This window comes from Oncorhynchus nerka, linkage group LG17 (assembly GCF_034236695.1).
Source record: "Oncorhynchus nerka isolate Pitt River linkage group LG17, Oner_Uvic_2.0, whole genome shotgun sequence".
Classification (NCBI taxonomy): domain Eukaryota; kingdom Metazoa; phylum Chordata; class Actinopteri; order Salmoniformes; family Salmonidae; genus Oncorhynchus; species Oncorhynchus nerka.
Genome location: NC_088412.1, coordinates 17,174,832 through 17,196,181, shown reverse-complemented (window position 1 = coordinate 17,196,181; position 21,350 = coordinate 17,174,832). Strand labels below are relative to the sequence as shown.

General features: G+C 43.1%; 1 protein-coding gene across 7 annotated transcripts in view; it reads right to left on the bottom strand.

The window, feature by feature from the left end:
• Positions 1-21,350, bottom strand: part of cadps2 (Ca++-dependent secretion activator 2) — a 270,218-nt gene that overhangs the window by 165,314 nt on the left and 83,554 nt on the right. For all 7 annotated transcript variants that reach the window (XM_065003011.1, XM_065003005.1, XM_065003008.1 and 4 more), the window contains exons 3-6: positions 17,646-17,978; positions 4,446-4,526; positions 3,694-3,927; positions 731-852 (exon numbers count right to left, since the gene is read on the bottom strand). In XM_065003011.1, the coding sequence (XP_064859083.1) occupies positions 731-852; positions 3,694-3,927; positions 4,446-4,526; positions 17,646-17,978 (770 nt within the window). The remainder of the gene's footprint in view (positions 1-730; positions 853-3,693; positions 3,928-4,445; positions 4,527-17,645; positions 17,979-21,350) is intronic.

Here is a 21,350-nt window from a genome sequence, read left to right as displayed (position 1 = left end):
GCATTCAGGACATTAAACAATGCTCTGGGGAAGCATTGTAGCCTTAGATGTTAAAACCAGTAGTCTATTACAAAGAGTATAACACCACGCTCTAAGCTCAGAGACGCAGGGCATCGTAAGCATTCAAAGCTAAGGTCTGAGTGCATTCGCATCAGGTATGGCTGCCGTGCTCACGGTTATTTCATCTTTAGAAGCTGACATGCCAAGACTAGGGATAATCCACTTAGACCTAAATAGGCAATGCTCTCTCTGCTGGAAACATTCAGCTTCCTTTTAAAGTGCAAAATATCTGCATCTGAAATGTTCAAATACACCTTATGTCTCGAGACAGTTCCAACTTAAACCCATCGGACATTGTTACATATTACCTATACACATCTTTGAAACCCCTTTTTTTTTTCTTAAAATATAAAAATACATACAAATTTGTCCTCCCCAGCCATGTTCTGGGAAGGATTAAAAACTCTATATGCCTTGTGAACTTCCATCAATAGATGGCAATAGATCTGAAAATAAACCATATTACTCAATTCCTGAAAAGGTGACTTCTCTGAGACAAGGTTTTCCCAAGACACCAATTACTGTTCACTTGACATTTCAAAACATGACTGAACAGTCATTATTAAGCAGACGCTCTTATCTGGAGTGAATGACAGTGAACACACGCAGTCAATATATTATGTGACCACTGCAGTAAGAGAACTTGCAAAACGTGATAATGTTGACTTACTGTGGTCTGGAAGCTTCCGCCTGGTCTGTCTGCAGTTTCTCCCCGCCCTCCACCTCCATGGTGCAGTACACAATCCTGTTAGGAGCCACCGACTTCAGGCCCTGCACTTCCACTATCACTATCTGCAGACAGCAACAGAGAGGACATGGTCAGCTCCACACATCTGCAGACAGCAACAGAGAGGACATGGTCAGCTCCACACATCTGCAGACAGCAACAGAGAGGACATGGTCAGCTCTACACATCTGCAGACAGCAACAGAGAGCACATGGTCAGCTCTACACACATCTGCAGACAGCAACAGAGAGCACATGGTCAGCTCCACACATCTGCAGACAGCAACAGAGAGGACATGGTCAGCTCCACACATCTGCAGACAGCAACAGAGAGGACATGGTCAGCTCCACACATCTGCAGACAGCAACAGAGAGGACATGGTCAGCTCTACACATCTGCAGACAGCAACAGAGAGGACATGGTCAGCTCTACACATCTGCAGACAGCAACAGAGAGGACATGGTCAGCTCTACACATCTGCAGACAGCAACAGAGAGGACATGGTCAGCTCTACACATCTGCAGACAGCAACAGAGAGGACATGGTCAGCTCTACACATCTGCAGACAGCAACAGAGAGGACATGGTCAGCTCTACACATCTGCAGACAGCAACAGAGAGGACATGGTCAGCTCTACACATCTGCAGACAGCAACAGAGAGGACATGGTCAGCTCTACACATCTGCAGACAGCAACAGAGAGGACATGGTCAGCTCTACACATCTGCAGACAGCAACAGAGAGGACATGGTCAGCTCTACACATCTGCAGACAGCAACAGAGAGGACATGGTCAGCTCTACACATCTGCAGACAGCAACAGAGAGGACATGGTCAGCTCTACACATCTGCAGACAGCAACAGAGAGGACATGGTCAGCTCCACACATCTGCAGACAGCAACAGAGAGGACATGGTCAGCATGGTCTACACATCTGCAGACAGCAACAGAGAGGACATGGTCAGCTCCACACATCTGCAGACAGCAACAGAGAGGACATGGTCAGCTCCACACATCTGCAGACAGCAACAGAGAGGACATGGTCAGCTCCACACATCTGCAGACAGCAACAGAGAGGACATGGTCAGCTCCACACATCTGCAGACAGCAACAGAGAGGACATGGTCAGCTCCACACATCTGCAGACAGCAACAGAGAGCACATGGTCAGTCAGCTCTACACATCTGCAGACAGCAACAGAGAGGACATGGTCAGCTCCACACATCTGCAGACAGCAACAGAGAGGACATGGTCAGCTCCACACATCTGCAGACAGCAACAGAGAGGACATGGTCAGCTCTACACATCTGCAGACAGCAACAGAGAGGACATGGTCAGCTCTACACATCTGCAGACAGCAACAGAGAGGACATGGTCAGCTCTACACATCTGCAGACAGCAACAGAGAGGACATGGTCAGCTCTACACATCTGCAGACAGCAACAGAGAGGACATGGTCAGCTCCACACATCTGCAGACAGCAACAGAGAGGACATGGTCAGCTCTACACATCTGCAGACAGCAACAGAGAGGACATGGTCAGCTCTACACATCTGCAGACAGCAACAGAGAGGACATGGTCAGCTCTACACATCTGCAGACAGCAACAGAGAGGACATCTGCAGACAGCAACAGAGAGGACATGGTCAGCTCCACACATCTGCAGACAGCAACAGAGAGGACATGGTCAGCTCTACACATCTGCAGACAGCAACAGAGAGGACATGGTCAGCTCCACACATCTGCAGACAGCAACAGAGAGGACATGGTCAGCTCTACACATCTGCAGACAGCAACAGAGAGGACATGGTCAGCTCCACACATCTGCAGACAGCAACAGAGAGGACATGGTCAGCTCCACACATCTGCAGACAGCAACAGAGAGGACATGGTCAGCTCTACACATCTGCAGACAGCAACAGAGAGGACATGGTCAGCTCTACACATCTGCAGACAGCAACAGAGAGGACATGGTCAGCTCTACACATCTGCAGACAGCAACAGAGAGGACATGGTCAGCTCTACACATCTGCAGACAGCAACAGAGAGGACATGGTCAGCTCTACACATCTGCAGACAGCAACAGAGAGGACATGGTCAGCTCCACACATCTGCAGACAGCAACAGAGAGGACATGGTCAGCTCTACACATCTGCAGACAGCAACAGAGAGGACATGGTCAGCTCTACACATCTGCAGACAGCAACAGAGAGGACATGGTCAGCTCCACACATCTGCAGACAGCAACAGAGAGGACATGGTCAGCTCCACACATCTGCAGACAGCAACAGAGAGGACATGGTCAGCTCCACACATCTGCAGACAGCAACAGAGAGGACATGGTCAGCTCCACACATCTGCAGACAGCAACAGAGAGGACATGGTCAGCTCTACACATCTGCAGACAGCAACAGAGAGGACATGGTCAGCTCTACACATCTGCAGACAGCAACAGAGAGGACATGGTCAGCTCCACACATCTGCAAACAGCAACAGAGAGGACATGGTCAGCTCCACACATCTGCAAACAGCAACAGAGAGGACATGGTCAGCTCCACACATCTGCAGACAGAGGCACTATCACCGAATCCACATACAGAGGGGACACCCTATAGAGAAAGAAAGTACACCGCGCGCATGGAGACAGGCATGTAGGCACGCACCAAGCAAATTCAAAGAGCAGATATGTTTAGTTTGTTTTTACTGGCCCCTTAGACACAATAACCCTCAAGCTGACCCCAGAATAGATAAACAACTAACAGACTAATGTAAATAAATGTCAAATACACATAGATCTTTCCTTTAAAAGTCCACCAGAAATCAACAAATTAATTGACTGTGAGTAACCTGAGCGTACCACTAAATAACTTTCTGGACAAGAGTACAAGATGATCCTGCAAAAACACACCTCCAGTGTGAAGGAGAGGACTACATCAGACTTGGAGAGGAATTCGGTCTCCTCGCCCATGTCCAGGAAGGAGTTGTTCATGGTGGAGCGTTTGAGCTTCTGTTTGAAGTCGGGACCTCCCTTGGCCACAGGTAGACTCTCCAGGTTGGCCATGAGCAGGTTGACAGACGAGCGCAGCTCCTCGATGTACATGGCCTCCATGTCTTTGGACACAAACTTTGGGTACTTTCTCTCCTAAGAGGGAGTCAGTGTTAGATGAAGAGTTCGGTATCCACTGTTGTGGCAGTTTATAACTACAGTAATCACAAATGTTATTTGAATTATTCTGAAACAGTGGTCAACAACCACCAGTCCAGCTTCATGGTGTCTAACCAGCTTTAAAAAGGGAAAACTCCAACCAAAAACTATTTTGGTATTTGTTTCATTAGTCCATTGTTGATATAGTCCCAAAACATGTTGCATGTCCACAATCACGTTTTCAAGATGTATAAAACATACGCAAAACATTTCTGGACGATATCAACAATGGACTAATTAAATAAATACCAAAATAAAATTGTTGGGTGGAGCTTTCCTTTAACAAACCTGATTCAATTAATCATTGTGTAGTTGGTTAGTTGACTCAGATGTGAAAGTACTTGGCTGGAAAGAAATGTCCGGACACCCTGTTACTCTCCATGACCAGAGCTGATGATCACTGTTCTTGGCTTACTTAGATTTCTTATTTGGAGGGCTGTAGGAGTAGGACTTACCTTGGCTACCCTCTCTGCCAGCTGTTGTCGTCCATCCAGCTCCCGGCGGATCTGGGCTGCCTGCTCATCCACATTGTCCAGCTAAAAACCACAGACCAGGAAAGAAAGTGTAAATCAACCAATCAAGAATGAGTGTGTCAAATCAACAGGATGATCAATAATGGTATTGTAACAATAATGTATAATGAGACATGGGGTTTTGACCAAACAATCAAACATTTAAAAAAAAATGTATAGCACTGAGCAGACATATATATACTTCAAGTGAAATGCTTGATAATGCATGTGATATCAACAGAGAAATATATTTTCAGCGTGATCTTAATATTGACTGGATTTCATTAAGCTGCCCACTCAAGAAAAGGCTTCAAACTGTAACCAGTGCCTGCAACCTGGTTCAGGTTATCAACCTACCAGGGTAGTTACAAACAGCACAGGAATTAAATCACCAACATGTATTGATCACATCTTTACTAATGCTGCAGAAATCTGCTTTAAAGCTGTATCCAGATCCATTGTATCTAGTGATCACAATATAGCAGCCATATTCCTTATAGCCATATTGCTTATTCCAGTGACTAATAAGCATGCAGCCATTAAGAAAATGACTGTAAAAACATAAATCCCTGTGGGTTGAAGAGCAATTTAAAAATGTTATGGTTGAGAGGGTTGAGGCAAAAGGAATGGCAAATAAGTCTGGCTGCACAACCGATTGGCAAACGTACTGCAAATTGAGAAAATTGTGTGACTAAACTGAATAAAACAAGAAGAAACTATACTATAAAACAAGAAGAAACTATACTATAAAACAAAGAGAAATTATCTAAAGAATGATAGTAAAAAGCTTTGGAGCACCTTAAATAAAATGTTGGGCAAAAAGGCAACCTCAGCTCCATCATTCATTGAACCAGATGGCTCATTCATCACAAAACCCACTGATATTGCCAACTACTAATGACCCCCCCTCCCCCCCATCAGCAAGTTTGGCAAACTTAGGCATGATATGCCAGCAACAAATGCCGACACTACACATCCAAGTACAACTGAATAAATTCTAAAATACAAAAATTGTCAATTTTTTATTTAGAAAAGGGACTGTGGAAGAGGTGAAAAAATACTGTTGTCTATCAACAATGACAAGCTACCTGGGTCTGACAACTTGGATGGAAAATTACTGAGGAGCAGACAGATGCCTACAATAAAGTGTGCCCTCAGGCCTGGAGGGAAGAAAAAGTTATTCCGCCACCCAACCATATTAAAGACCCCTTTACTGGCTAAAAGAGCCGACCAAATCAGCCAGTTACCAACCCTTAGTACATTTGTAGAATTTTTTTTTTTGACCAGATACAATGCTATTTTACAGTAAACAGTTTCTGTGTTGTTTTGGGGTTGTATGTGTATATGTTTCAGGAAATGGCTTCTTGGATTCCAAGCAGCTGATTGGTCGGCCCCATTGCAGATTGTCGATCTGACCCTGCCCTCTCATCAGGGGATACAGCTTTCTGCAATTACTGACTCCTTCTGCAGCTTGAAAAGCCAGTGTTCCTTTGTTAGTAGAGAGAGCTTCTTTGTGTGTGCTGTGTTGGTTGTTGGTCTGGTAAATTTGTTGTAAAGTATTTTAGAGCCGGTCCTGCAGAGGTATGTGTTTGCTATAGTACCTAGTGTTTTTAGTTTATTCAAATTGTTCTGAGTTTGGTGACTTATTCGGTTTCATTTGTTCCCAGGGGGAAGGGGAAGGCTCCTTGGGAGTGTACGGCAAAAGGCCTGCGGGCATACATATACCCATAGTATGTACTCTGTCTATGCACACTAGATAAGACCTCGGTGGACCACCCCCTGTATTTTGGTTAGCATTAAGAATAGGTAAGTAGTGGGTAAGTAGGTGGTCTCTAACTTTTACTTTGGTTCCGTCCAGCCCCTTTTTTCCCCACATTTACCGTGTTAAGGAAATAAATTCCCTGTTAACGATAATATTCTCTGCCTCAGTCATCCTTACCCGCACCAACAGTCACATACCTCTTTCACTCCATGGGGAGTTGAGTGTAGCAGGGTGTTGCGTTCCCTCCTCCAAGAGGCGTAAGGAACACTTGATGAAAACCTGTTCCCTCAGACTGGGGCGACGGTTCACCTTCCAACAGGACAACAACCGTAAGCACACAGCCAAGACAATGCAGGAGTGATTTCGAGACAAGTCTCTGAATGTCCTTGGGTGGCACAGCCAGAACCTGGCATTGAACCCTATCTAACATCTCTGTAAAGACCTGAAAATAGCTGTGCAGCGATGCTCCCCATCCAACCTGACAGAGCTTGAGAGGATCTGCAGAGAAGAATGGGAGAAACTCCCCAAATACAGGTGTGCCAAGCTTGTAGCGTCATACCCAAGAGAACTCAAGGCGGTAATCCCTGCCAAAGGTGCAAGATATATGATTTCCTTTTGTGGACTGACAAAAATGGTGCACTAGGTCAGGAACGAGCAACTCAAGTCCTTGAGGGCCTGATTGGTGTCACCCTTTTGTCCCCCGCCTCAGCTAACACACCTGACTTCAATAATCAACTTGTCATGAGCTTCAGTTTAGAATGCAATTAGTTTAAAATCAGCTATGTTTGCTAGGGATGGGGGAAAAGTGTGACATCTCTCCACTAGGTACTTTCTCAAGAGCACATTCATTGATATTCTAAAGCAAACAGAGTCTTTCTCTAGAGAATGGGGAATGGCTGGCACAGATACACAGAAATATGTGCAATTGAGGTATTCATTGGCCAGGATTTCCCACACCCACTCAAACACACATAAAAAGTAATTACATACACACACACACACCTACACCGCACACTCACACCACCCTCTCGACAGTCTAACTCTGAACCCTGAGTGGCAAAACTGCTTCAAGTGATGTTTCTAAGGTGCCATCCAGCGGTCGTTTCATGTCTTTATTTCAGGAAAAATCTGGAAAGGTGGCGTTTGATGGAAACAGAGAAACACACAGCCATTCTCCAGCTGTTGGCGAGGCAATGTCATCTCATTTGAAAAAAAGTTAATGAATAATATTAGATGGGAATGTATGTTGTGTTCCAGCATGTTTCTGTGTGTACTGCCTGAATCAACTGAAACCACAAATTCATAATTACCCAAACTTTCCCTTTGACAACTTTGGTATGGCAACTGCACCGCCCGCAACCCTCTCCAGAGGGTGGTGCGGTCTGCCAAAAGCATCACCGGGGGCACACTGTCTGCCTTCCAGGACACCTACAGCATCTGATGTCACATGAAGGCCAAAAAAGATCATCAAGGACTTCAACCACCTGAGCCAAGGGCTGTTCACCCCACTATCATGCAGCAGACGCGGTCAGCACAGGTGCATCAAAGCTAGGACCGAGAGACTGAAAAACAGATTCTATCTCAAAGCCATCAGACTGTTATAGCCATCACTAGCCGGCCTCCACCCAGGACCCTGCCCTGAACTTAGTCACGGTCACTATCGGCGACCACCCGGTTACTGAACACCTGCACCTTAGAGGCTGTACATAGAATCACTGGTCACTTTAATATGTTTACATACCGTTTTACTCATTTCAAATGTAACAAAAAGAAACGCCCTCTCACTGTCAACTGCGTGCATTTTCAGCAAACTTAACGTGTAAATATTTGTATGAACATAAGATTCAACAACAGACAAAACGAACAAATTCGACAGACATGTGACTAACAGAAATGGAATAATGTGTCCCTGAACAAAAGGAGGGTCAAAATCAAAAGTAAGTCAGTATCTGGTGTGGCCACCAGCTGTATTAAGTACTGCAGTGCATCTCCTCCTCATGGACTGCACCAGATTTGCCAGTTCTTGCTGTGAGATGTTACCCCACTCTTCTACCAAGTCACCTGCAAGTTCCCGGACATTTCTGGGGGGAATGCCCCTAGCCCTCACCCTCCGATCCAACAGATCCCAGACGTGCTCAATGGGATTGAGATCCGGGCTCTTCGCTGGCCATGACAGAACACTGACTTTCCTGTCTTGCAGGAAATCACACAGAATCGAGCAGTATGGCTGGTGGCATTGTCATGCTGGAGGGTCATATCAGGATGAGCCTGCAGGAAGGGTACCACATGAGGGAGGAAGAAGTCATCCCTGTAACGCACAGCGTTGAGATTGCCTGCAATGACAACAAGCTCAGTCTGATGATGCTGTGAAACACGACAGACACACCACCTCCAAATCGATCCTGCTCCAGAGTACAGGCCTCGGTGTAACGCTCATTCCTTCAATGATAAGTGTGAATCCGACCATCACCCCTGGTGAGACAATACTGCGACTCAGTGAAGAGCACTTTTTATTTCCAGTCCTGTCTGGTCCAGCGACAGTGGGTTTGTGCTCATAGGCGACATTGTTGCCAGTGATGTCTGGTGAGAACCTGCCTTACAACAGGCCTACAAGGCCTCAGTCCAGCCTCTCTCAGCCTATTGCGGACAGTCTGAGCACTGATGGAGGGATTGTACATTCCTGGTGTAACTCGGGCAGTTGTTGTTGCCATCCTGTACCTGTCCTGTAGGTGTGATGTTCGGAGGTACCGATCCTGTGCAGGTGTTACACATGGTCTGCCACTGCAAGGTTGATCAGCTATTCGTCCTGTCGATATAGGACTCGTTTTACTGTGGCTGTAGATAATTTTGTACCTGTTTCCTAAGCATCTTCACAAGGTCCTTTGCTGTTGTCCTGGGATTGATTTGCACTTTTCGCACCAAAGTACGTTAATCTCTAGGATCCAGAACGCATCTCCTTCCGGAGCGGTATGACAGCTGCGTGGTCCCATGGTGTTTATACTTGCATACTATTGTTTGTACAGATGAACGTGGTACCTTCAAGTGTTTGGGAAATGCTCCCAAGGATGAACCCGACTTGTGGAAGTCTACAATTTTTTTCTGAGGTCTTGGCTGATTTCTTTTGATTTTCCCATGATCTCAAGCTAAGAGGCACTGAGTTTGAAGGTAGGCCTTAACTTAAAATACATCCACAGGTACACCTCCAATTGACTCAAATGATGTCAATTAGCCTATCAGAAGCTTCTAAAGGCATGACATCATTTTCTGGAATGTTCCAAGCTGTTTAAAGGCACAGTCAACAAAGTGTATGTGAACTTCTGACCCACTGGATTTGTAATACAGTGAAATCTGTAAACAATTATTGGAAAAATTACTTGTCATGCACAAAGTAGATTTGCCAAAACTAAGATTTGTGGAGTGGTTGAAAAACAAGTTAATGACACCATCCCACGTGCATAAGAACTTCCGACTGAAAACTGTGTGTGTACACGCACACACACACACATGTGTGTACGTGTGTGTGTGTGTGTGTGTGTGTGTGTGTGTGTGTGTGTGTACACACATGTGCAGGTCTACTATTTTGTTTCTGGTGTCCTTTGACAGCTCTTTGGTCTTGGCCATAGTGGAGTTTGGAGTGTGACTGTTTGAGGTTGTGGACAGGTGTCTTTTATACTGATAACAAGTTCAAACAGGTGCCATTAATACAGGTAACGAGTGGAGGACAGAGGAGCCTCTTAAAGAAGAAGTTACAGGTCTGTGAGAGCCAGAAATCTTGCTTGTTTGTAGGTGACCAAATACTTATTTTCCACCATAATTTGCAAATAAATTCATTTTGTCTGTCATAGTTGAAGTGGACCTATGATGAAAATTACAGGCCTCTCTCATCTTTTTAAGTGGGAGAACATGCACAATTGGTGGCTGACTAAATACTTTTTTTGCCCCACTATATATGTAGTTATACTCCGGACTCCTACATTGCGCATCCTAATAGTTATATCTTTCTTAATTCCATTATTTTAGACCTGTGTGCATTGTTGTGAATTGTAAGATATTACTGGACTGTTGGATCTAGGAACACAAACATTTCCCTACACCCCCATTAACATCTGCTAAATATGTGTATGTGACCAATAACATCTTATTTGATTGGAATTGACAAACATCCTCTTTGCACAGTGTGTTGGCTGAACAATATGGAATAACTCCAAAGCTTGACCACCCGAAGTCCTAATGCGACGGCTGTCGCAGCACGTGGGCATCACAAAAGTCACCTACCCATATTATACTTATACTGAGCCATTTACTTCATGTTCATATTCTTATTTCTTATTGTTGTTGCAGGTTCCTTCTCGACAATGCAAGTAAGCATTTCGTTGGACGGTGTATACCAAGGTTCCCCAACTCGCGGGCCCGCATGCCAAATTTGGCCCGAGGGTGTTTTTTTTGTTGAGCAAATGATTTTAATGTTTTGTGGTTACACATTCAGTGTAAGACTGTAAAAACACCAGAAAAATCAACTCCAAATGATTTTTAATTTTGGAAATCTGTTCAAGTACTCCCACGCATAAGAGCGACACGTGCTCATATAAGCACGGTTTGAAATGATGTTTTAGTCAAATATTCTGTTTGGGATTTTTGCGATCAATTCGCAGTCTACAAATTAATTGTGCTTATGTTCCGCCCCCCCCCGACCACCCACTCAAGAAAACATATCGGCCTGTGGCTGAATTTAGTTGATAATCCTTGGTGTATACCATGTGTATCCTGTACATACAACTAGTAAAACTTAAACTTAATTAGGCTGTTATGGTGTCTGGTCATTTAGAGATTTGCATTGGTAGGCGTACCCCCTCTTTGGCTGTGTTTACACAAGGAGGCCAATTCTGATATTTTGTCCAATTATTGGCAAAAGATCTGATCTGATTGGTCAAGACCAATAATTGGGCAAAAGATCAGAACGTGTAAACGCGGATTTTGAATCCCTGATGTTACTTTAATGATGCATGTGACTGGTGAACTATGCTCACACAACTGGAGCTAGGCCAGCTATAGTTGCTACCCAATCAGGTCCTCTTTGAAAAGCAAACACATCTGTGGACAGAGAGGCCTAGTATAATCCATCACATTTAGCTGATTTTGTTTATTAGATAAGAGATCTTAAACTTAAACGGTATAATTTTAAGCCAGGTTAATTAAGGGGCAGCAACAAAAAGGTTGCTGGATCAAATCCCTGAGCTGACAAAGTACAAATCTGTCCTTCTGCCACTGAGCAAGGCAGTTAACCCACTGTTCCCCGGGAGGCCGTCATTGTAAATAAGAATTTGTTCTTAACTGACTAGCCTAGTTAAATAAAAGGTTAAATAAACAGACATACCATAATCTAAGGACTCATTAGCAAACATATTAGCTTGTACTAGCCATTTGTTGAAATGATTTGTAATAATTACAGTGGAGGTAATAATTACAGTTGAGTCATTAAAACTTGTTTTTCAACCACTCCAAAAATGTCATGTTAACAAACTATAGTTTTGGCAAGTCGGTTAGGACTTCTACTTTGTGCATGACACAAGTAACTTTTCCAACAATTGTTTACAGACAGATTATTGCATTTATAATTCAGATTATTGCATTTATAATTCACTGTATCACAGTGGGTCAGAAGTTTACATACACTAAGTTGACTGTGCCTTTAAACAGCATGGAAAATTCCAGAAAATGATGTCATGGCTTAGCAAGGAAAATGATGTAATGGCTCAGCAAGGAAGATGCCACTGCTCCAAATCCACCAAAGCCAGACTACGGTTTGCAACTGCACATGGGGACAAATATTGTACTTTTTGGAGAAATGTCCTCTGGCCTGACGAAACAAAAATAGAACTGTTTGGCCATAATGACCATCATTATGTTTGGAGGAAATAGGGGGAAGGCTTGCAAGCTGAAGAACACCATCCCAACCATGAAACACGGGGGTGGCAGCATCATGTTGTGGGGGTGCTTTGCTGCAGGAGGGACTGGTGCACTTCACAAAATAGATGGCTGCATGAGGCAGGAAAATCATGTGGATATATTGAAGCAACATCTCAAGACATCAGTCAGGAAGTTACAGTAAAGCTTGGGTCACAAATGGATCTTCCAAATGGACAATGACCCCAAGCATACTTCCAAAGTTGTGGAAAAATGGCTTAAGGAAAACAAAGTCAAGGTATTGGAGTGGCCATCATCGTCTACCCGAAACGTTTGACCCAAGTTAAACAATTAAGGCAATGCTACCAAATACTAATTGAGTGCATGTAAACTTCTGACCCACTGGGAATGTGATGAAAGAAATAAAAGCTGAAATAAATCACTCTACTATTATTTCACATTCTTAAAATGAAGTGGTGATCCTAACTGACCTAGGAAAGGGAACTTTAACTAGGATTAAATGTCAGGAATTGTGAAAAACTGAGTTTAAATGTATTTGGCTAAGGTGTATGTAAACTTCGACTTTAAATCTACATCCACACCTTGATATGTAATAACACATACAATATAAGACAGATAATCAACAGCTCTCATTAATCATGTATGGATAATTAGTAAAGGAATTGCATTTGCATTCAGGAAATGTAAGCTTCATTATAACTTGTCATGTGCACTGACAACAAATACATCTTCATTTTGAAAACTGAACAAGTCATATTGTTTTGTAACTAATGAAAGGAATTTTGCCAATTAATCTGAAAGGGATTCTCGATTTAGTAGCTTCAAATGTAAAACTCAGCCATATATAATATTTACTTACGACTTGTCTTGACACAAAACATCCAAAATATCCTATAAGTCATACAAATGAGAAGGATTTATGGTCATTAACCTTCAGTATGAAAAACTTACTCTTCCAATACATGTATTGTTAATCCTGTTACATGTTGCAGCTGGCATCGGTCAATTCCAACAAAACAAGGAACATCAGACAAAGGGAAGATTTAAAGCAGTCATTGCCATTCGGCTGCATGCATAAACCACGTGACTTATTACTGGTGGAGATGGCTGTGAATAACGGTTGACTAAATAAAACAGACAGAAGGACAGGTATTGAGGCACACACAGGTTGATTCTATCTTGGTAAATGAGGCCTCTGGGCTTCAAGAAATAGCTATGGAAAAGATGACTTAAAGTTGGTTATTGATTTAATAACATTTTCACTGTAGTGTTGTATGCGCCATTCACACGTGGCTCCTGGTTCATGACCAGTAAGTCAATAAACAACAGGTTCCATTTACAAAATTGGGTTTGAGGTTTAACAATGTTATGTTTGTCCCTTGCGAGGTCACACTTCCTCTAAAATGTAGGTGTAGGGCCTAATGTGATTAAAGGTGTTGCCGTGCCAACACGTACAAAACCACCTAGGGCTGACTTTTAAGTGGTGTTGTATCCATTTTAAATCTGGGTTAAATTTAGAGGCTTATCTCCCCCTTTACTGTTCTCCCCCATTGTCTTATCAGCTTGGAGAGTTCCACTTGTCTGTTTGGTTTTTGGATTTCTGTCAGCGCTCCTATCTGACAGAACCTCATTGACAGACTTAAAAGATCCATTCCTTACTGGGATCTACTGTAGATGCACTGGAATTCTGCAGCTGCAAGCAAACACTGACAAAAGATTGTGTAGAAACAACGTTATCCTCTGTTGGGCACTTCTTGGAGTTCATGTTACCATGATAAAATTAACATGTCAGTTGCATATACAGTACAAAAAAATGAGAGCTCGTTCTCAACTGGCCAACCTGGTTAAATAAAGGTGAAATCATTTATTTTTATACAGTACAGTGCCTGGTAAGTCTACACAGCCCTTGCACAGTTGTCACATTTGCTGCCTTAATTTTATTTAAAAATCTTCCTACTGATCTACACGACTTACTCTACATATTCAATGAAAAAAATATAAATATTCAACCTTTAAAATAATAAAAAACTAAGTTGATGACTTGATTGTGTGTAATACTTGGTGGCAGCACCTTTGGCAGCAATGGCGAAGGTGCATGAAGATGTCGGAAATCAGATATGACGTCATTGTTTTAGCGCTATCCACAGAGTTGGTTCAATGCGCCAATAAATCTTCACAATTGACTTTTGTGCTTTGCTGGCATCTTGGAGGTAAAAGTGGGACAATGTATACTGTGCTAATGACGATACAAAAACAATTGTTAGAGCAATGTACAATACGGTGAACTTAGCAAACGAGGCATTTGTGGTAAAGTGCATGGACGTCGCCATTGTTATGCACCTCCATTTCACTGGAAATCATTTTGAATAAGATTCTAACAACTCTTGGGCCAATTTACTATATATGTTGTCCTAAGAGTTAGTAGAATCATATTCAAAATTATATAAAATGATATTTTTTCACTTAAATGTAGGAAAAAGTAGGAAAAATAATATAATTTTAATCCAGGCAGGAAAATGTGACAACTGTGCAAGGGGTGTGTAGACTTTCACTTGGCATTGTAATAGGTCCGAGCTGTGCCAATTTTCACCCTGATAGCTTGATAGAAACACTTGCTTGAAAACTAGTTACAGATTCATCATGTGGTTGTTATCAACCCATAGTTTCATGCACACAACTGACCTTAGGATAGAAAAATACATATGCATGCACACGTACACACACATTCCCACCGTTGTCGTCTTCATTTATTCTTCTTGCAGTGCTAACCTGACTTTTCTCTCTCACACAGCCATTCTAATCATTTCTATGACAACAAGGCATATGAAGCTACTAATCAAAGCCATCAATGACAGGTTTGAAGTCGACACATCTTTCCGAGAACGGTCCCAAAGTCCCACCTTTAAATGTTATTCCATTAACACTTTGGCAGAAGATACCAATCCTGTCTCTGATGGTACTTTCTGAAGTCAAATGGTAGACTAGAGGAATAGGCGGGCACGCCGAGGGCTTTGATGGAAAAAGTCTTGGGTGATTTTACTGGGTTTGATTACATTGGCTGGCTGCATGTCTGTCTGGGCAGCTTCCTGGTGCCTGAGAGGCTGAGGGGGAGAGAGAAGATTAGAAGCAGAATGAGAGGGAAAAGGAGTGAGAGAATAAGAGGGTGAGGAAGAAAGAAGGATATCTAAAAAGAGAGAAAGATGCAGAGAGAAACCAAGACAGAATTAGGATAGAAGAAGGGATGAAGATAACAGAAAGAGTGCGAAAGAGAAAGCTCAATATGAGAGCTGACTAGGGTCGGCTGCTTAGGCGAGCCAGTGCTGTGCGCCGTGTGTTAATTTATTAGCCTTTCCTGCCGGCTCACCTGCTCCCTCGCCTCCCCCTCACCTGTTCGCTCCGAGCACTAACGAGAGACGACAGGGGTGGCCCTTACGGCCCAACGCCAGGATGTGATCATTAGAGATGGAGGGGAGAAATGTCAAACTATCTACTCACACACACACACACTGTCGCTCTTCACCAGGGGGTTGCCACCCTCTCAAAGCAACTGCAGTCCTCCACCTGCACACCTGAGCAATCTCATCCCTCTGTTTCTACATCCTCCTCTCTTTCTCCTCGTCTTTCTTTTACTCCACTGTCCTTTTCACTATCCCTCAATACATATTTGGTTTATGTCAAATATTTTAGCTTCTTTATTGAGATCCCTGTGTGGCTCTAGATCATTGCTGAGACATGCCAGAGGTGCCAGAGGTACCTCATAGATACTAAAGGTATTTCAGTCTTCATACAGCTTGTGCGAAACACTCCAAAAATAGACTTGCATATTAAACAAATGTCTCATGAATGTGTGAATATAGAGGGAAGGAAAGCATATGAGAGGAAGAGAGCAACGTGACATTTGAAAATGTCTTTATTCTTTTGGAACTTCTGTGAGTGCAATGTTTACTGTTAATTTTTATTGTTTATTTCACTTTTGTCTACTTCACTTGCTTTGGCAATATTAACGTATGGTTCGCATGCCAATAAAGCTCTTGAATTTAATTGAGAGAGAGAAAGGGGAACACTTAAAGGCAGTCAAACAAATCAAACATATAATAGAATGTACAAACATTCCCTCACATCCTCACCAAATCAGATTATGGTCACCCAGACCGATCTCTGCCCATTGCAAACACATTAAAGGCCTCAGTTCAACATATTGATGCAGGGTTGCCAGATCAATAGCTGGGAGAGCCTAATCAATGGGTCTTCATGCAAAGCATGGATCCAGCGAGAGGCATCCATAAATCTCTCTCATATATATGAGAAACAGATTTCAGCTTTAGATATGTCTTTCCTGAAAGAGGATGTTAACATCTCGCTCGCTCACTCACTCAGAGTACTGTCTTTTATACAGGCAAGGCCAAGGTGCACAACCACAGGGGTCAAGAGTCCATCAGCCATGAGATTGTACTAAGAAGGATCATCTCCTCTCCATCTACTAACCATTAATGGACGATAAAACTGATCCAAGACCTGCTCTAACAAGCACTGTGTTATCTGCTAAGTGACCAGCAAAAATGGCATTGGTGAATAGCATAAAAGGAACAATGGGCCAGAAGGTTGCTATGGAGATGAGCCAATTGTCTGTTGTCTGCAGGTCTCATTATTATGGGAACACCATTAGCTTCTATAGACATTAGGACTGACAAGAACAGGCCTGAATCAAATTTACGGGAGGAATCAGGTCTAATTGAGTTCTTCACACAGCACATTATCTTAATGGGTGGCAATGTAATAATGAACAACACATTAGCACACATTTTTTTAGCAATAATTCTGAGGACAAACGTTCTATTCATCAACAAGCTAGGAAGTGGGATTGAAGTCATTTAATGGTTCCTGTGATTAGCCTCCCATTTTCAAGTCAAAAGAAGCTGCTCTACTCCCAGTACGAGTAACAATGGCATTTATTTCAAAATACGCCTTCAGATGAATAAGCCTAAATGGTTTACAGAGGACAGTAACCACTGATCACACCAACATACGCTTACTAGTTACAGCCACCGCTTAACTACTAATTGGTGCCATGGAAGACCCCCTGGAAAAAGGTGAAGGGGAGGGAGGACACCCTTGCCTTAGTTGACAAGAGCACGCTGATTAAAAAGTCTCATCAGCAAATGACCTTTAAGATACGCATTCAAAGAGATCTGTGATTAGCTGGAGCCACCTGAATTAAGGAAAGTGATCAAGGAAAGGACATTAGACTCACGGTTTCTGTTCTAATATCCCCACTAGTATACCACATTGGGCATATTGCATCTTGATTATACAATGTATCCTAACATGAACAGTTTTGTGGTTACCTAGGGGGCACTTCAAACAATCTAGAAATTGATAACAATTAAATGTTATGTAGAGGGCAAAAAGTGTGTGGGCGCGTGTTTGTATGTACGTGTATGTGATCCAATTCTCACCTGACAGGCGTTGTACAGCAGCTGGTGCTCAAACTTCTTGATGCCCAAAATCAGCTGGAACATCTCATACAGCTGCTCCTTACTGAGTATCAACTCGGACACAGCACTGAGGTGCATCCTCTGGGGCTGGCGCCGCAGGTCCTCATCCCCCCTGTAGATGGCATCGTACTTGGCAATCCAGGAGCTCAGCACTGTCTCTTTGCTCAGGCCGTCGATCTCGGGCAAGCTGCGCACCCGGCGCTCAATGTTCTTCTTGAAGACGTCACGGAAGTCGCAGGCCGAGCAGCCGCCACTCTGCACCATCCTGGACACCCGCTCACTGTTCAGAAAACCCTGCACAGGAGGAAACCAGGGAGTGTAAGGATCCAGAAGTAAGCTAGACTAATGTAGCGCTGCTAAGTTAATGTAGCTATTTAACCCTTTACACTGGTACACGGGCTGAAAACAGCAGAGTTGGGCACTGATAAATGCCTAAATTGGAACACAGTGGTTGTACAGTAACATGCTATACTTGATGTCAGAACTCTGGGTCTGCACTTCACAGTGCTGTATGGGTTTTGACTAACAGCCGTTCTGAACTTGAGCGCGACAACCAGTTGCTCCCATCCATCACGCTAATTGGGAAACTTTTGCTGCTTTTTTTAATGTCTAAGTGAGGGAAATGCTGTAAATGAAGAGGACTCAATGTATTTTGAAAGATGAGATGTTAAGGACTGTAATACCGTTTTGAGTTTAAATGTGTACTTTACATTTCCATATCATTTAACTCATGTCATAGTGTCAACGTTTATGATCACTATGTTTGAGGTACAAGATAACATGTCGTCATACTCTGGGTTATTCTGAACAGAATGAGCCTGTTTTTCCATTGTGAAGAACATTTTCCGCTGCACACGCACCTGAACACACTCATGACTCCGTTCTATAAGCACCAAAATGATGATCCATTTCCCTGAATTGCATTGTGAAAGCCTAAACACCCTTAACTTAGCTAGTCATGTTGGCAATAGAATAGGCTTTCAAATGATGCCCACCTAACCCAGATTGCGATTTATAATGGACCATTTTTGGATTGCATAAACAACAACAGTAATTGTGTGATGGCAGGGATGCAGGTTTGTGTTCCAAACAAAATAATTACAAGCGTCTTCGCTCTAGTTCCTCAATGCCACCACTAGCAGAACAAAAAAAAGCACTTTATAGTTGAAGGCTCTTCTTTGAGTCATAAAAATGAATTGAAATGACTTAGGAACTGTGTACACTTGAGAGGTGTGTGACCACTTGGAGACACCAGTTAGTCCTTGCACTCAAACGCTTGTCATTTGTTGCACAAACAGCACATTTTCCAGGAATATTCATACCATATTACTAATGTATCCTGGGTATTTTCAATACACTAAATGTAAAATGCAAAAAATCAACAGTGTAAAGTTTGGACTCCATCTTGTGTCAAGTGAACTGTTGTGGCCTCAACTTTGGTCTAATAATTTTCCCATAATCTCGTAACTGTTCCCTTTCAATTACTACCATGGTTATGCATATGCTTTTCATATTGCTTCTGTACGAAACATTTCAATTTAGCCCTATCAATATATAGGCAAATTTGTTGCCATTGTTGCACTTTGTTATAGTTCCTGATAACCTTACCAATGGCCATTACTCCAATGGTGCATGACACCAGAGTGTGACCTCCACTGTTCCCCGGGCGCCTAAGACGTGGATCTCAGAACCTCTGATTCAGAGGGGTTGGGTTAAATGCGGAAGACATTTCAGTTAAATCCATTCAGTTCTACAACTGACTAGGTATCCCCCTTTCCGTGTTGCATTTCTGAGAAACAGTATTTTCTTACATCCCACTATGTACATGACATACAAACATGAAAATAATACATGTTGATATACAATACAACATTAACTTAATATGGAACATAAGTAGATCAAGAAATGAAACAATAAAACCGTGTAGGTTGATTTAGCTCAGGGTAATCTCCTTACATAGGCTCCAGTGGTATTAAACATGCAGGTTTTATGTCCAGCTCAGGGCAGGCAGAAGATGTTTCTTCCTCAGGGCTTTACCTGCAGACTCACTCGGATTCTGTCTGCTGGTAGTCATGACGCCTGGGAGGGGAGGATGAAGTTCACATGAAGTTCATGTTTTAAGGCTCACTCAAGGGTCTCGTCTGGATGTAGCCATTAGGGGAGGCTAATCTGTATTTGTAGTTATCATGGAACCCCATTAGCTGCTGCCAAGGCGGGTTATACTGGCCTCTCTGCTTCAGAGAAGCTCCTGACTCTTCACATGGTGTGCGAGTGATATAACCCAGGCCCTGTGTGTCCCCAAGCGCTCTCATTTGGTAAGTTCTGCAACCGTAAAAGCCTTGGGTTCATGCATGTTAACGTCAGAAGCCTCCTCCCTAAGTTTACTTTATTCACTGCTTTAGCACACTCTGCCAACCCTAATGTCCTAGCCGTGTCTGAATCCCGACTTAGGAAGGCCACCAAAAATTCTGAAATTTCCATCCCCAATTACAAAATGTTCCATCAAGACAGAACTGCTAAAGGGGGCGGAATTGCAATCTACTGTATAGAGAGCCTGCAGAGTTCTGTCATACTATCCAGGTCTATGCCAAAACAGTTAGAGCTTCCACTTTTAAAGATCCATCTCTCCAGAAAAAAGTCCCTCACTGTTGCCGCTTGTTATAGACCCCCCTCAACTCCCAGCTGTGCCCTGGACACCATATGTGAGTTGATTGTCAAGGAAGATGGCGCCGGAGCAGATGGCTGACGTGTTACGGTCTCCTAACCAATTGTGCTATTGTGTGGTTTTTTTCACGATATGTGTCAATTATTTTGTAAATAATGTTTCTGCAACCGTATCTTACGGCAGCAAAGAGATTCTGGACATCAGGACAGCGATCACTCACCTCGGATTAGACAAAGATTAAATAAAAAACTAGACGAGGTACGATCACGAATATCCTACCAACGGGACATCAAAAACTGTAATATCCTATGTTTGACGACATGGATATTCAGCTAGCGGAATATACGCTGAACCGGCAGGATAAAACAGTAAACTCCGATAAGAATAGGGGGGGCGGTCTGTGTATATTTGTAAACAACAGCTGGTGCAAGAAATCTAAGGAAGTCTCTAGATGTTGCTCACCTGAAGTAGAGTATATTGTGATAAATTCCAGGCCACACTACTTGCCTAGAGTATTCTCAGCTATACTTTTTGTGGCTGTTTATTTACCACCACAGACAGATGCTGGCACTAAGACTTTACTCAGTCAGCTGTATGAGGAAATAAGCAAACAGGAAACCACTCACCCAGAGGCGGCGCTCCTAATGGCCGGAGACTTTTATGCAGGGAAATTTAAATCAGTTCTACCAAATCTCTATCAACATGTTAAATGTGCAACCAGGGTGGAAAAAATTTGTAGATCACCTGTACTCCACACACAGAGATGCGAACAAAAGCTCTCCCTCACCCTCCATTTGGTAAATCCGACCACAACTCTATCCTCCTGATTCCTGCTTCCTTGCCCTTTCCCACCTGGACAAAAGGAACACCTATGTGAGAATGCTGTTCATTGACTACAACTCAGCGTTCAACACCATAGTACTCTCAAAGAACATCAATAAGCTAAGGAACCTGGGACTAAACACCTCCCTTTGCAACTGGATCCTGGACTTCCTGACGGG